Source organism: Urtica dioica, chromosome 12 (assembly GCF_054948205.1).
Source record: "Urtica dioica subsp. dioica isolate 48M chromosome 12, U.dioica_male_clone48M_v1_H2, whole genome shotgun sequence".
Taxonomy (NCBI): domain Eukaryota; kingdom Viridiplantae; phylum Streptophyta; class Magnoliopsida; order Rosales; family Urticaceae; genus Urtica; species Urtica dioica.
In genome coordinates this window covers 21,801,046-21,816,779 of record NC_142767.1, presented here as the reverse complement: position 1 = coordinate 21,816,779, position 15,734 = coordinate 21,801,046, and the positions used below count along the sequence as shown (strand labels likewise).

The 15,734-nt window shown below is 35.6% G+C and overlaps 3 protein-coding genes and 1 pseudogene across 4 annotated transcripts; 1 reads left to right on the top strand and 3 right to left on the bottom strand.

Moving 5' to 3' along the window:
* Positions 1-203: 203 nt before the first annotated feature.
* On the bottom strand, positions 204-782 carry LOC149380359 (uncharacterized). Its single transcript, XM_089604144.1, has one exon. It carries the CDS (start codon positions 780-782, stop codon positions 204-206), a length of 579 nt encoding a protein of 192 aa, XP_089460270.1.
* A 6,192-nt stretch (positions 783-6,974) lies between these two features.
* On the bottom strand, positions 6,975-8,749 carry LOC149380358 (rust resistance kinase Lr10-like; annotated as a pseudogene). Its single transcript, XR_016294126.1, has 3 exons — positions 8,554-8,749; positions 8,348-8,428; positions 6,975-8,220 (listed from the first exon to the last, which is right to left on the bottom strand). The product of XR_016294126.1 is annotated as a rust resistance kinase Lr10-like (transcript).
* Positions 8,750-8,888: 139 nt separating this feature from the next.
* LOC149380357 (uncharacterized) lies at positions 8,889-9,566 on the bottom strand. The gene has a single exon (XM_089604143.1). It carries the CDS (start codon positions 9,564-9,566, stop codon positions 8,889-8,891), a length of 678 nt encoding a protein of 225 aa, XP_089460269.1.
* A 3,942-nt stretch (positions 9,567-13,508) lies between these two features.
* On the top strand, positions 13,509-15,298 carry LOC149380356 (rust resistance kinase Lr10-like). Its single transcript, XM_089602614.1, has 2 exons — positions 13,509-13,751; positions 14,157-15,298. Exons 1-2 carry the CDS (start codon positions 13,571-13,573, stop codon positions 15,296-15,298), a joined length of 1,323 nt encoding a protein of 440 aa, XP_089458740.1. The 5' UTR covers positions 13,509-13,570.
* The last annotated feature ends 436 nt before the right edge of the window (positions 15,299-15,734 follow it).

The window sequence follows — 15,734 nt, the reverse complement described above, 5'->3', positions numbered from 1 at the left end:
GTGCGTATGTATGTTAAAATTAAATTTGAATTCAAGAAAACATGATTATCTTACTGATGAAATAACTGCATTCAATGGCATTAGATTCTTTGATGTAGCAGCCTATCGGAACCCATGAAAGCTCAAAGCCAAGAGAAAGCTGAGTGCGAATATCCAAAGCATTCTTATTGGTCATTACATTAGGAGATAGCAGAGCCTTTTGCTCAATCTCGCAAGATCGACAAATCCGAAGCTTGTAGTAACTCGCCATCAACAATATAATAGTAATATGTATCACTAGTATTTCTGCAAGATGCTACTATCTCTGTATAAATAGAGGAATTCATTCGCTTTTTGCATTTCAAAAACACCACAGTCACTGCGATTTCGACTGTGTCCCAAAACGTCATATAAGACACATTCTTACGCCATGGGAAGTTTAAGTAGTCGCTGGTCCAATCGGAGGGGTAGCGAGGGAAAGATGAGCAATTATCTTTCTGATAATCCGCGTCCACGATTCGGATCGTGTAATTGTTGTAATTGATTGCCTCAACGTAGTGTCTTACGGTACCCAAGTAAACCACAGTAGAGTTGTTCTTGCAGGAAAGCTCGTACCGTCGATCGCCACAGATTTTGGGTTCGCTTATGAGTCGGAGAGGATGAGATATGTTGGTGATGCTTCCGCAAGAAGAAGAAGAACAACGTTGGCCGAAGAAGAGCAGCGGTACATGGAAGCTTGTTGCGAGGGACACGAGTAGAGATAAAAGCAGAACCAATAACAGTGGTTTTACTCCGGTTTCCATTGATAGATTTTCCATGTGTTTCTGCTACTAAGACGACTTCCAGCGATGTATTACCTAAAAGTCGCTTTGGGGGATGGGTTTTTATTTTTTCGTTTATTAATTTTGGAAATAATAATTAGCAGAGATGCGGTATATGCTGTGATAAGGACATGGGAAAGATATTTAATTAGCCAACTTGATAATTGACAATTAGACCTTGATGCTTCATAGGATGGAAATTGGCAAACCATAGGAAATTTGGCAGTCATGTTACTGGGACTTCGGGAGAAATTACGTGTTTATCTACTCCACTTCTTAAATATCACTGTTCCATATTTTTTTTTTTCATCCTCTGCATAAATATACACTTTCCATCTTGTTTTGAAGCCCCCAGAAATTGGTGGTAATACTAATAGGCTTCGGTTTTCATATTTAAAAAACAAATAATTGGCTGCTTAAGCCACGGAATGTGTAGCAATTTAAAATTGGCCAACCTTTCTTTAATATGCTGTAAATAGCCATATTACTTACGTGGCAGCTTATTAATTAAATTAGGTTTACACTTTTGTCCTTATTTAATTCGCAGAAACCGAATAGGGAAGTTTTCAAATTTGAAATTTGAAATTTCCTGCAGATTTTGAAAATTAATAGCTCATTTATTGTTATGTTTTTGGAAGTTTTTTAGCGTTGACTTTAGGTAATTAGTATCTATTTTCGTGGTTAAACTCTGTAAATATATTCTTCATTTATTGATATTATTTTGTCTTCCATATATTCATAATTTCCAGAATTTTCGTGCTCAAAATATTTCCGGAATTTTTTTTCAGTTCAATTATACTGTAAATATGCTTATTATTTACAATGAATATACTATAAATATGTTTTGTATTTACAATGAATATACTGTAAATATGCTTCTTATTTACACGAATATACTGTAAATATGTTTTCTATGAACAAAAAAAAAAAAAAAAAAAAACTGTTCTTCGCGGTGTCGCAGATCGGGACCTTGGACGCAGATCGCGGAGAGGAGGATGAAGTGACGCTTTAACGGCGGTGGTGACGTGGTGGTGGTCGTGATTATTAGTGGTGGTCGATATTATTAGTGGTGGCGGCGGCTTGAAGGTGGTGCTGCCTCTCGCACGCACGGGGAGAATCATTTCACACGCACGTACGCCCAGAACTATTTATGGCTGTGAAATCAACTCTCCGGTGCTCTCTGCGTCGTTTCCCGGTGTCTCCTCTCGGTCCGGCATCCTCGGCGGCTCGTGACTGTCCTCGTTTTCTCGGCTGGAACACGCGCGAGTGGTGCTCGGTCTCGGCCATTGATGGCGCGCAAGGAATGAAAAAGAAGATAGGAGAAGGAGATGAAGGAGACGATGACGATGAGAGAGAGAGGATGGGGTGCTCGGGCTCGGCCATTGATGGCAGCCAAATCTCTCTTTTTTTTTTTTTTTTTTCCTAAAGAGCAGTAAAAATAGCGACCAAATTTGTGGTGTGTGATGTTTAAATTCGTTTGTTAATGCATTTATGGAGTTTTAAATGCTCCCTTGATTTTTGCAAGGTAGTTATGGTCGAATTTTTTCTTTCCATTTTAATTATTTCGCTGAAAATAATGGGCGGGAATAACAAAGGGCAATCCCGTCCAAATTTGACTGGTAATAAATGACACTGGCTATTTACAGCTTATTAACGAAAGGTGGGCTAAAAATAAATTGCCTATTTTCAGAAGGCTATATAGCTTAATTACCCATTAAAAAAAGAAACTAGTGATAATTCTATGTTATTGAATGGAAAATAAGGACACGACAAGTGTATGGAGAGTAAAATAATAAAAATGACACTGATATTTCAAAGGAGGATCGAGGACCACATACATAACATGACATAGCGAAGACTTAAACAAAACTAGCTTGAATCATGATCTCTACTCTATAGCGAGTCTCCCACCTCTTATTCTAAATGAGATAAGATAAGTCAACCAATCAATAACGATATCTTGAGAACCCTCCTACAACTTAAAATAAAATCTGGAGGAAAATATGCACTTCGAAAAATAAGTCGGTGAATAAGTACACAAGACAAAACAAGAGGGACCAAGCTTACTCCATTGACTTGGTCAAATTATAACAAGGCCTCAAGCTTATAGGTCTATGTAAAATATATAGAATAAATCTCATTTTTAACTCTGAACTCGTACTTTCATTACATTTCACCCCCTGGACTCGATAATATTGCAAAACTCAACTCAGAACTCAAACACGTATTGTTACAAAGCCCCACTTCCGTCAGTATTTGGACGTTAAGTTTCACGTTTTGATGACGTGACAAAATTTTAAAGGGTATAAGAGTATTTTCTATTATTCTAAATACTTTTAATATTTAAATATGAAAAATTAGACGGGTTAGCCAAATTCAAACGTTGAGATTGCATATTAGCCAACATTTACATTTATTTTGAGAAATAACCAATTTCGCTGACGTGGCGTTTAAGCCAATATTTTGCTTCCAGTTTTGCCCTTTTTAATTTAAAAAGGGATTGTTAAGTTATATAGCTACACGGTTATAGTGAATTGAGATATAACCCACATTTGGTTAATTTCTTGTAAATAGCCAAGTTAACTTATTAACATATTAATAAAAGACTTATTTAACTCAGTCAAACATGTAAAAAAGGTAGTTAATAGGCTGCCACGTATGCAAGTTGGTTATTTACAAAGTATTTACAAAATGTTGGCTAATTTACAATTCATATAGTTTAGATGGCTTAGGTAGCCAATTTTTTGTTTAAAAAAAATATATAATTAAAGAAAATCAAAATTGATTGCCAACATATTTATGATTTGATTGCCAAGATATTCTATTTTGATTGCCCAATATTATTATTACTACAAAAAAGAAAAGAGCCTCGTGTATGCAGTCCTGAGCCTCGCCCAGCCGAACGCTCAGTCCCGTGCGCGATAGCGCGCCCCGTCTCGTGCGCAGCACCGGCCTCGCTCGCCGGCGTCCCAGCCGTCCCAGCGCTGGGCCTATCCTGGTTGGGGGCTCCCTCCTCGGCGATCCCGTGCGCCAACGCCCCGGGCGGGCTCGGCTGCCTGCAGAGCCTGGTCGGCCGCGCCGCCGGCCACGCCGGGTGAGGCCCAGTCGCCCGGAGGAGCATCGCCTGAGCCCACAACCTCGATGAGAAGGGAAGACTTATCTTGATCTCCGGAGAGCGCATTCCCCCTGCCCCCGCCATGGCCGTCGACGCCACCGGTGCCGCGCCGTCGTCCACCCAGGTGTTCACGGCCGAGAGGTCGCCTTCACCAATGACCATCACTCGTGTCATGGAAGCACCAAACCCCAAGGTATTGAATCAGGTATTGAACGATTTATAGGTTTTTGTTATCTGTTTATATGTTTGATATTTGTACAGGAATTAAAGATCTTGTTTTCAATCATGTTAATTTCTGTTAATTCTTGTTAATTGCTGTTTGACGATCTGGTGTTAATTCTTGTTAATTTCTGTTAATTCTTGTTTTCAATCCTGTTAATTCTTGTTTTCAATCCTATTAATTCTTGTTTTCAATCCTGTTAAAGATCTTGTTTTCAATCATGTTAATTTCTGTTAATTCTTGTTTTCAATCCTGTTAATTTCTGTTAATATCTGTTAATTTCAATCGCCGGTCTCGCTTCAAATTTTTTTGTCTGACTTTGTTTTTGAATTTTTTCTCGTGCGGTGTAGGTTTGGTTGCGTGTTTGAAAGATAAGCATTTATCACGGTGGATTTGTTAGATATGCATTTATCACGGTGGATCTGTTTTAGTTGACATTTATTCACGCGATTCCAATTTCATTTCTTTCTTTTTTGGACGCGGGAATCTTCCAAATATTTTGATTTGATATTATTTAAATGAAGGGAAAATTTGTATTTTTTACTGTTAATGTGGTATATTTGGCTACACATTAAAAATAAACCAAAAGTTGGCTATTTTGACAATTACAACGTTTGACTTTGCTATTTTGCTCGGGCTCCCTTTAAATATTGTTATAAGATTAAATAATTAAATATTTTTATTATTCTCTCTCTCCTCTCTCTCTCTCTTTCCTTTCTTCTTCTTCTTTTCTTCTCTGCATTTTTTTCTTTCCTGGTTCATATCATTCAATTCCCCATAAAAAAAATATATATATTTAATCATGTTTGGGTTTGAACATTGGACTTACTATCTGCTGACGTAGACTTCCCTTGTAATTCAACAACAATAATTCCGTTTTGTATGTATTTATACAAAAAAAAAAAATAATGATGCATGCTATCCCTCTTTTTTTTTTAGTAAAAGTTGTTTTTTTTTTTTTTTTTAAATAACTCTGTTGCGATTGAAAATTGAACCAAAGATATTTTTTTTTGAGGTAGTGTGAATTACCAATTAGACTATATTAGGAACCACGAGTCAAAAGCTTGATTGTGCAAATGTCAAACGTATACATATGTTATGTTAGCAATGCATAGCTCACTTGACTCTAACGAATAATAGTTATTACATATATTATATGATTGTATAAATCCAATGCTAATATAAAATTTGCGTGTTTACAAGTATATATAATTTAAAACTCGTGAATATAGCTCTTGCTTTTCACCACTGCGTCATCATACACGTCGACTTCATATTTAGAAATTGAAAATGGAGTTGACTAATTAAGAGCAAGTATTATCTCCAAAAATTCATAAATAATTGGAACTAACGTACGTAAGTGCGAATTACAAAATAATAAGGGCAATACGTCAATGCTTTTATTTGAGATTTTTTTTACTCTACTCCAAAGGATAACGATTAACAGAAGGGTTTTGTTTTAGATTAATTTATATCAAATATGATTATCAGAAGCACTTTAGAAGATAAGAACAGATACCTAGTTCTTTTCGTTCAACAGAGTACTAAGGATCTATAATTATTGATGTAAAGTATCACCGTTGAACAAAACTAACGTTATAAATTTATTATTTCATCATTGGCTTTTCTTTTGGTTGACTTTTTCCAGTATAACTAAGCCTAACGTAATCAAGTATCACTATTGCTCATGGCTTAAAATTCTAAATTTATATGCTCCAAATTTAACAAATTCATCAATAAATATTTTCTCATACTATTATAATGAGTACTGTTATTTATTTAGTACAAGAATTATAAGTAAAGTGTAGAATTTTCATTGTGGGCCCAGGAATCCCTCGATCCGCCCGATATGCGGTGGCGATGGGAGTCGGAGTACCAACGGTGTTGTGCTTCTTAGGGATGCTTTGTTTTGTTTGCGGGCGCGTCAAATCGCTCGCTAGTCCACGGAGGTCAACCGTGGACCTTAGCTCATCCGTGGCCCCACAACCGCCGACACTTGTTTTGGGCCTCGATGGCCCAACACTCGAGTCTTATCCAAAGATAGTTTTGGGAGAGAGCCGACGGCTTCCCAAGCCCGACGACAACATTTGCGCAATATGTTTGTCGGAGTATCGGCCCAAGGAAACACTAAAAACCATACCCGAGTGTAAACATTGCTTCCATTCGGATTGCATCGATGGTTGGCTCAGATTAAATGCCTCTTGTCCCATTTGTAGAAAAACCCCTCCGGGACAAGAACAAGCTTGATGAGATATTGAATGCCTTTTTCTCCAAGCAATATAGGTTTTTTTTTTTTTTTTTTTAAATAGAATTGTAACACTCCCAAACGTTTTGGTTTTATAGAAAATAAAATATTCCAGGGGAGATGTTTGAGAGGAGAGGTGAAAATAAAATATTCCAGGGGAGATGTTTAAGAGAAATGAAAAAATATATAAAAAAGCGGGGGAAAAGAAAACTTAAATGGACGGATTGAATAAGATGGAAGATAAATACATATAATTGAAAGAATTTTACACTTATATAAAACTATGTTGTTTGGTATCAATCAATAGAAATAGAATAATGCCAATTGTTCGGAGGAGTGTAGGTTTATTCAAAATCCCCTTAATCGGAATATTGTTATTTTTCGGCCCCAAATTGGTATTGAAATCTGTTTTGGAACTATTCATGAAACATGAAATTCAGGTATGCTCACGGTTTATTTTTAGAGTGTATTTTAGTTTTATTTATAATTATTTATTGAGCAGTACAGGAATTAACGGGAACAAAGAGTTTCCAACCTTTTATAACATCTCACCTAATCTTGAATTGTAAGAAGTAGAAGAAGAAAAAGAAAACAGAGACACAAAACACTTATTTTTTTATTTTTATTTTTTGATCAAACACAAAACACTTATTCATCTTCCAAAATTAGAGAGAAAGTAAATCACAGAGTATTCATCATCAGAATAAGGAGAAAAATATAACATGACATCAGTACTTATGATATTGTGACAGTGATTTCACTTGATAAAGAACCTTCAGGATCTTGCGGTACAAAACTATCTTCTTGCGGACAATAAGAAGGCTTCGGCGGAAATGGCAGATCTTCAATCTCAGATTCAAGCATTTCAATGACTCTTCCCATCGATGGCCGATCGCCGGGATTCAGCTGTATGCACCATAAAGACACTGTAATCATCTTCTTTATCATCTCCGAGTCCTCTTCAGATATATCATCCTCCACAGGCACTGCGTTCTTTCCTCTGCTCAGTTGCTCATACACCCAAGAAGGATAGTATATTTGGCTTGAATTCTCAGCAATCGCATTCAAATTCTTCCTCCGACTCGCCATCTCCATCAACAACATACCGAAACTGTATACATCGGCTTTGTAAGACACTCCACCAATGTTTTTGTAAAACAGTTCGGGCGCTATGTACCCTAATGTTCCTCTCGCCGCGGTCATAGAGACAAAGTTGTTCTCCAAAGGGCATAATCTCGCCAACCCGAAATCAGAAACCTTTGGAGTGAAATCCTCGTCGAGAAGGATGTTGTGAGGTTTGATATCGAAATGCAAGATCTGCATGCAACACCCTCGGTGTAGATATTCGATACCACGAGCCACTCCCAGCGAGATCTTTTGGAGAAAATATAGCTATCTAGAGAGCCGTTAGGCATGAAATCGTAGACTAAGGCGTGATTTGAGCCCTTGACGCAGTAACCGACGAGCCGTACGACGTTGACATGATGAATCCTTCCGATCGTAGCAACTTCGCTGATGAAATCTTGTCCGTTGGTTTTGGCTGACTTGCTGAGAATCTTGACGGCCACGAGACGGTCGCTGCGGAGCTTTCCTTTGAACACCGAGCCGTAGCCTCCCTGGCCGAGTTTGGTCTTGAAATTCTGAGTCATCTTCTTGATGTCGGAGTAGGAGTATCTTATGGGCACGAGATTGTTGTGTCTTTCAAGGAACTCTTCGATGGAGCTGTACGTCGAGAGATGTCGTCGACGCCATTTGTAGATCAGAAACGCGATCACAAATGGAGCTCCACATAGGAATTTAATAACGATTACCACAACGGCAAAGAGAAGACCTGCATAAGCTGCATTTTTGGAAAATGGCAAACGTACAAGTATTATAATTTTTAAAAAAGAAACTGCGGGACGTTTTTATTGAAACTGGCATAGCCAAAAAAGGAATAATTAATGATCTACATCTTAAATTCTTACCCCCACTAAGAGTAAAAGGCATGAAGGGTATAGGAACAGAAATGACTGGACTGTGCATAACCTCAATGAGATAACCTGGATTTGCATTTTTGGAAAATGGCAAACGTACAAGTATTATAATTTTTAAAAAGAAACTGCGGGACGTTTTATTGAAACTGGCATAGCCAAAAAAGGAATAATTAATGATATACATCTTAAATTCTTACCGCTAAAAATAAGAAATTGCATTAAGGATACAAGAACAGAAGTGACTGAAGGGAGGAAATACGTTACGATGAGATATAGTACATCGGCAGCTGTAAAAATAGAAAAGACGGAGGGAAGGTATTAGCTTAGTGAATCAAAGAAGAGGAATGCATAGTAGAGCATATTAAATTGAGTTTTCATGAAGAAAAAAAAAAAGAAGGGATTTCATTAAAAAGGAAACGTAATTACCAAAACCCAAAATTGTCATGAGGAGATCAGCTGCATTATATCAGAGGCATGAACAACACGACGTTAACTAAAAAGTCAGTGAGAATAGTGCAAAACGAAATGGTAATTAATTTAACAAGAACATCTTACCAGAATCACATCGAATGCGGTTGGAGTCTGTGATGTAGCAGGCTTCTGGAACCCAGGTAAGCTCAAAGCCAAGTGCAAGCTGATTGCGAATATCAACCGAAGCATTCTTGTTGATCAACCAATCAGATGATATCAGACCCTTCTGCTCTGTACTGCAAGAGATCTCCATATCCGAAGCCATGATTGATTTGGCATCAACCAAATAATAGTAGGAGTTGCTGGAACGACGGTCTTTGTTGCAATAAGAAGCGAATTCTTTATAAAGAGAGGAATTTACTCTTTCTTTGCATTTTAAAACCATAACGTTCATCTGCCTAATATAGTTCCAGGCGTCAAGGGGAGGGAAAGAGGAACAGTTATGATAATCAGCGTCCACTATTCTGATCAAGTAATTGCTGTAGTTTATGGCCTCAACGTGGAATCTCTTGGTTCCCAAGTACAGCACAGTTGAATTGTTCTCACAAGAAAACTCGTAGCGTGGATCGCCACAGTGCTTTGGGTCGGTATTTAATCGGAGAGGATAACTTATTTTGGCGATGCTTCCGCATGAAGAAGGCGGACACTGTTGGCCAAAGAACGGTGTATAAGTTGCACAGGTTGTTGTTGGGAGCGATGATAGTAGACAGAAAAGCATGACCAACAACAAGGCTTCCATTCTTAGAGTTTGCCTCTATCTTTGCCAAACAAATACGAATATTACCTGACTAATATATAATATATGTTGACTATTAAGCCAGGAAAATTATAAATATATCTTGAGACCCCAAAAACCGAAAGTAAAATCTGAAAGAAATGAAAACTCAACTCCAAGTAGAGGAATAAGAACCCCTGGTCCCCTACACAAGACAGGCCAAGCAAACTCCATTGACTTGGTCAAATTGCATCGGGATGTTGTGGTCCAAGTATCTTCATAACTTCTGTTAGAGACGTTCACTGACTTTGAATATTCAAAGTCGTCTCACTGTGTGATTGTCAGTCCATAAACCAAATATACGTATTATTCCAGCAATATAGATTTTACAAGTACGTGAAACTTGAACCTACGAAGACTGAATTTTACAGAACGTATAAACTAACAAAAAAAAATTAGCTTACTAGCTAACATAAACATGGACGATTGCTAACGAGTCAACATTTCGATAAATTTTCCGTAAATAATTAATCACAATAGTAACGTGGCATCAATTGTTACGTTTATGTCTTCAAGATTTGCACTTGTATTTTAAACGTAATAAATATTATAATCAGCAATTTTTTATTTATTTAATAAAGTTGAAGTTTATTTTCAGCAACTTTGTTTAAATTTGACTTTTATATTCTTTTGGCAATAAATGAGAATAATATTTTCGGCAATTTAATTTTAAACTAGAATTATTCGATCAGTCTAAACAAACTTTGTAGCTCATGAATTTATTGATTAGCATTTAGTTATGGGATCGGATTACGTGAATTTACTCTTTAATAGTGTAGATTATTTGATTGAATATTTGTATATTACGTACGTATTAGGCAGTCAAGGCATATTCAAATCTTTTTCGGCGGTCACAATTTGAATTCTGACATAACTGGTACATTCATCCATTTTTTTTAATTTAAAAGTAAATCACTGTAAAGGTGCGTTAATTATATACAATTTTTTGGTAAATACTTTGTACATAACTTAATTTTTACATCATTTTAAAGTAAATAACCTTTAATTAGAGTAAACCATATACAAGTTTGCAGTAAAAGTTGTGTAAATACCACGTCACATATAAATACAACTTCACAAGTTTACAACTTTACAAAATGCAAGGACCCGAAATTTAGTGATTAATACGTCTCTATATCTACTTAGGTGTTTTTGTAATTATGACCGGTGATTTCTTCGATTTTTTATGGTTGACTTTTCTCGCCATATTAACAATCTGTGCACAAAAAAAAATGAAAGGTGTGTAAATAAAACACTGTCTATGGTATAGTTCATGATATACAATGAATCGCAATTTACAATATAACACATGCATACAATTTTCTCCAAAATAAATATTTTACTTTTTGCTCCTATTATCAATTTTCTAAAAAAAAATACCTAATTTTTTAATTGTAAAATTTTTATATACGGAATAATTACAAAAATTGCAAGTAAAAAAAAATTCTTAGATCGAGTTTGCATGCATACCAAATTTTAGAAAATCCGGGCCGTTTGGTTTAGTTTTCTAAACTCGTTTTCTGTTTTTAAATTCTGTTTTCTGATTCTAATTTTTAAATTTAAAAAACAGATTTATAATTACGTTTCAGAATATTTTAAATGTTGTTTGGTTATGTTTTCCATTCAATTATATAGAGATAAAATAGAAAATAATTTTTCATTGTTTTCTGTTTTCTAAACAAATTTCAAAGAAAACAGAAACATGATTCTAAATATGTTTTCTGAATTTATAACCAAATAGTTTTTTTAAAACTGTTTTCTAGAATTTATCAGAAAACAGAAAACAGGAATAGAAAACATAACCAAACGGCCCCCTAGTTTTTCGAAATCGCAAAATATTAACGATAAAACAAAAAAAATTGTTTCCGACAATCCTTTCCCATTCTCTTTTTTAGTTGTAGTAGCAATCCCTTCACATTCTTTTTGAAAGCCATGTTTTTCATTTTTTAGGTGTACATTTTTTTCTCCATTTCAACTTTGTCTTGTATCAAAGTTCATGTGTATACAAAGAGCTTTTATTTTTTATTTTTTATTTTTTATTTTTTTATTTGAATGAATGATGGAATTTGTGGCTTCATGTGGTTTTGGAGATAAATGATTAGTTTAACTTTGTGATGTGTAGATCTTATATACTACAAAAAAAAAAAAAAAAAAAAAAAAAAAAAAAAAAAAAAAAACACTACAAACCAAAGCTAGCCAAAAAATCCTAATTTTTGAAAAAAAAAACAAAATATTTACAAAATCAACGGATGAGCACCAACTTGAAATATGGAAATATGAAATATACGACCTTTATCTATTTCGTCAATTTTACAAAGATTTGAAATGGATGTTTTTTTTCCTATTTCTCTTGCTGCGGTCTTTCCTTTCTTATTTTATTTGTTTGAAATGGGAACCGAGTAATGGTGTTATCGTGTTAAGCAATTTCTCTCCTCGATTTACGCAATCAATAAATGCTCGAATTAATAGCCATTTAATTAATAATGTGTAATGAGTGACTAACACGTAAATGTAATTATACCTATATATCTACTGGATTCATACTTTATGAAAAGTTATATCAAATAGTCATTTGAAACTAAAAGATTAATAAATAGTCAAAGTTTCAAATTTTCACTAAAATAGTCGATATTACGTTGTCAAATTTTTTATTTTTTTACACTAAAATTAATTTTTTTTTACAATTATTTTAAGCAGTTTATCAATTTAAGACAAATTTATCCAATCATCTATTTTTTTTTAAATTTGATTATTATACATTTTGACTATTTTATTAATTTTAGACAAACTTTGACTATTTTATAAATACAATATTTAAATTGACCATTTAGCTAAATCATTAATCACTTCAGGTCACTCACAAGTCACAACTATCCATGTGTTTGGTATGCATCTCAAAAACTGTTTTTGAGATAAAAAAAATTGGAAACAAAAAGTGAAAATTGTGTTTGGTAAAATTTTCGGAAAATTTTTTAAAATTTTTTTGAAGTTGTTTTGTAAAAGAGTAAACAAAAACTGAAAACAAATAAAATGTGTATTTGAAAAAAAAAAAAAAATTCTTCTCTTCTCTCCTCCTTCTCCTCAAGACTTGAAAAAAAAAAAAAAATCCGGCCATCTTCTTCAATCACCACTGAGCCTTACCATCGGCGCCAAATAGTTTTCATTTTTTTTTTTCATTTTTTCAAAAGGTGTACCAAATAGTTTTTCAGTACAAAAATTAGAAAATAAAAGATAGAACCTCAATGATAATTAGAGACTTTTGCAACTTATTTAAAATGACTTTGAATATTCAAAGTCGTCTGTCTTGGTGTGTGATTGACAGTGTAGAACTAAGGCCCCACGGTAAATATCACGACAGCTGATAAAATTGAAAATTCCGATCAGTTTGATTATTATTTGTCATTTTTGGGAAATTCGGTGTCTCAGCCCTGGTTAACTTGTGCATGTATAGTTGCGTTGACACAAAACCAGTTATCATGAGTTGGTCGTACAAGCTCTTGGCGTTCTTGGTGTTGTTCATCTTCGAAGTTGGAGCCGATGAAAACAGGTGCAAAGAATCAAGATGCGGTGCAAATGGACCGCCGATCCGATTCCCCTTCGGACTCAAGGGGAGTCATGATCGCTGCGGATTCCCGGGATTCGAGCTGTCCTGCAACGGCGCTCACACGGTTATCGAGTTTCCAGAGTCGGTTAACTTTTTTGTAAGCAAAATTAATTACAAGTCTAGAGAGATCGATGTTTACGACCCCAACAACTGTCTAGTGGGCCAACTTCTAAAAATCCACGGATTCTCGAACTCGCCATTTTATTATGTAAATCGTAAAACATATAACTATAGTTTTTTCAATTGTTCATCAACATCAGAGGTTTACGGTTATATAACTTGTCTTTCTGGCCCGGGCTACCAAATTCGTGGCGTCAATAATTACTTCGAAAGGATTTACGATTTGCCCCTAAATTGTACAAGGATGTATAACACACCTATGCCTAGAGACTATTATATATCATCCTATAATGATTATAATAATCTTCGTTTGAGTTGGCTTAAACCAACCTGTGGTCGTTGTGAAGCCAACAGAAGGATTTGTTTACTGAAGGGCAATTCCACCAAAGTACAGACCCACTGTTATATACCTAATAAAGTGAAAGGTAAGACTACTTTCCCATATTACAATCTAATACTCTTGCTTTGATTTTTATGTTATTACAAGCATTCCTATTCTGTTTTTTTTACAAAGATATCTATAATTAGTTAATTTTTCTTGAAAGAAAAAAATCTTAATTATATGAGAAAAGAAAAAATATATGTTACATCCCGAATCCAAACGAAGGTAAGACTAATTTCTCACATTTTAATCTAATACTCGTGCTTTTGAATTTTTCTTTTATTTTATAGCAAGCATACCTACTGCGTGTTTTTTTTTTTTTTTTTTATAAAGATATCTATAATTATTTATTTTTCTTTTATGTGCTAGGAAAAAGAAAAGAGAAAAACCTCTAAATATTATGAGAATAGGTAAAATGATTTGACTGCTGTTTTTATATGTATTTCAGCACGGCGTAGAAAAATTGCAACCATCGGCACAGCAGTCGGCTCTGCTACTCTCTTAGCAGTAGTGCTAGTTGTAGCATTTCGGGTTTATAACTCTGACAGAAATGCAAGAGAGATTCAACGCAAAATGGAGAGATTTCTGAATGACTACGAAGCTCAAAAGCCCAGTAGATATTCATACAATGATATTAAGCTGATCACAGAGCAGTTCAAGGAAAAGCTTGGCGAAGGAGCATATGGAACGGTGTTTAAAGGAAAACTCTCGGATTCCTTTTTCGTGGCTGTGAAAGTGCTAAACACCTCTAAAGGCGACGGTGAAGAGTTCATAAACGAAGTGGGTACGATTGGTCAAATCCACCATGTCAACGTGGTTCGCTTGGTCGGATATTGTGCCGATGGATCTAGAAGAGCTCTCGTGTACGAGTTCTTGCCCAACGGCTCGCTCCAACACTTCATATCTTCTCCGGACGCCGAACGCTTTCTGGGCTGGAAAAAACTCCGAGACATTTCAATGGGAATCGCAAAAGGGGTCGAGTATCTCCACCAAGGTTGCGACCAACGAATCCTTCACTTCGACATCAAGCCTCACAATGTACTTCTCGACCAAAACTTCACTCCAAAAATCTCCGATTTCGGTCTCGCAAAGCTTTGCTCCAAGGATCAGAGTCTGGTGTCGATGAGCACGGCTCGAGGGACGATGGGCTACATCGCTCCCGAGGTTTTCTCGAGAAACTTTGGGAACGTTTCGTACAAATCGGACGTTTACAGTTTCGGAATGGTGTTGCTCGAGATGGTCGGAGGAAGGAGGACCAGCGACGAGAACGACAAGACCCAGATTTACTATCCGGAATGGATCTACAATCTTCTAGAAGAAGGAGACGATTTTCGTATCGGAATCGGGGAAGAAGAAGATTGTGCGATCGCTAAGAGATTGGCGATCGTGGGGCTGTGGTGCATTCAGTGGGACCCGGCAAACCGTCCTTCCATGAAAACTGTGGTTCATATGCTTCAAGGAGGAGATGCCTTGTTGAGCACACCACCGAACCCTTTCATTGCCACCGGTTCAACAAAAACTACCGTTGACAACAAGCCTAAAAGGCGAATCATGAATTTAGAATTAGAAGCCATAGCTGAATTAGAATAATTAAGGGGTTTTTTTTTTTTTTTTTTTTTTTTTTTTTGTATGTACCATTGTGGTATTTATCTCTCATATTTATTCTACTTTTGTGTACAATTAGTAAGTTTGACAAAGTCACACGGAATTACCTATTTCGTTCACTTTGAGATGACCCTCGAAATTTCTTTCAGCTTTCTCTATATATTTCGAGGGTCCAAAGTCTTCCTTGATTTGAAATATTTAATGTACTATTACTAGCAAAAATTTAATACTCGATTCTAATTTTACAAAATAAATGGAAAATAGTTAGCTTTTTTTTTTTTTTTTTTAATGTGCAAATTATCTGTGTTGCCAAATGATCTGATGTGGTTTTTTTTATCTTGTCGTTTGTCGTTACTGTCGTTTTTAATTTGTTGTTTGCCATTGATGTCGTTTTTCCTTTGCTGTTGATGTCATTTTTATG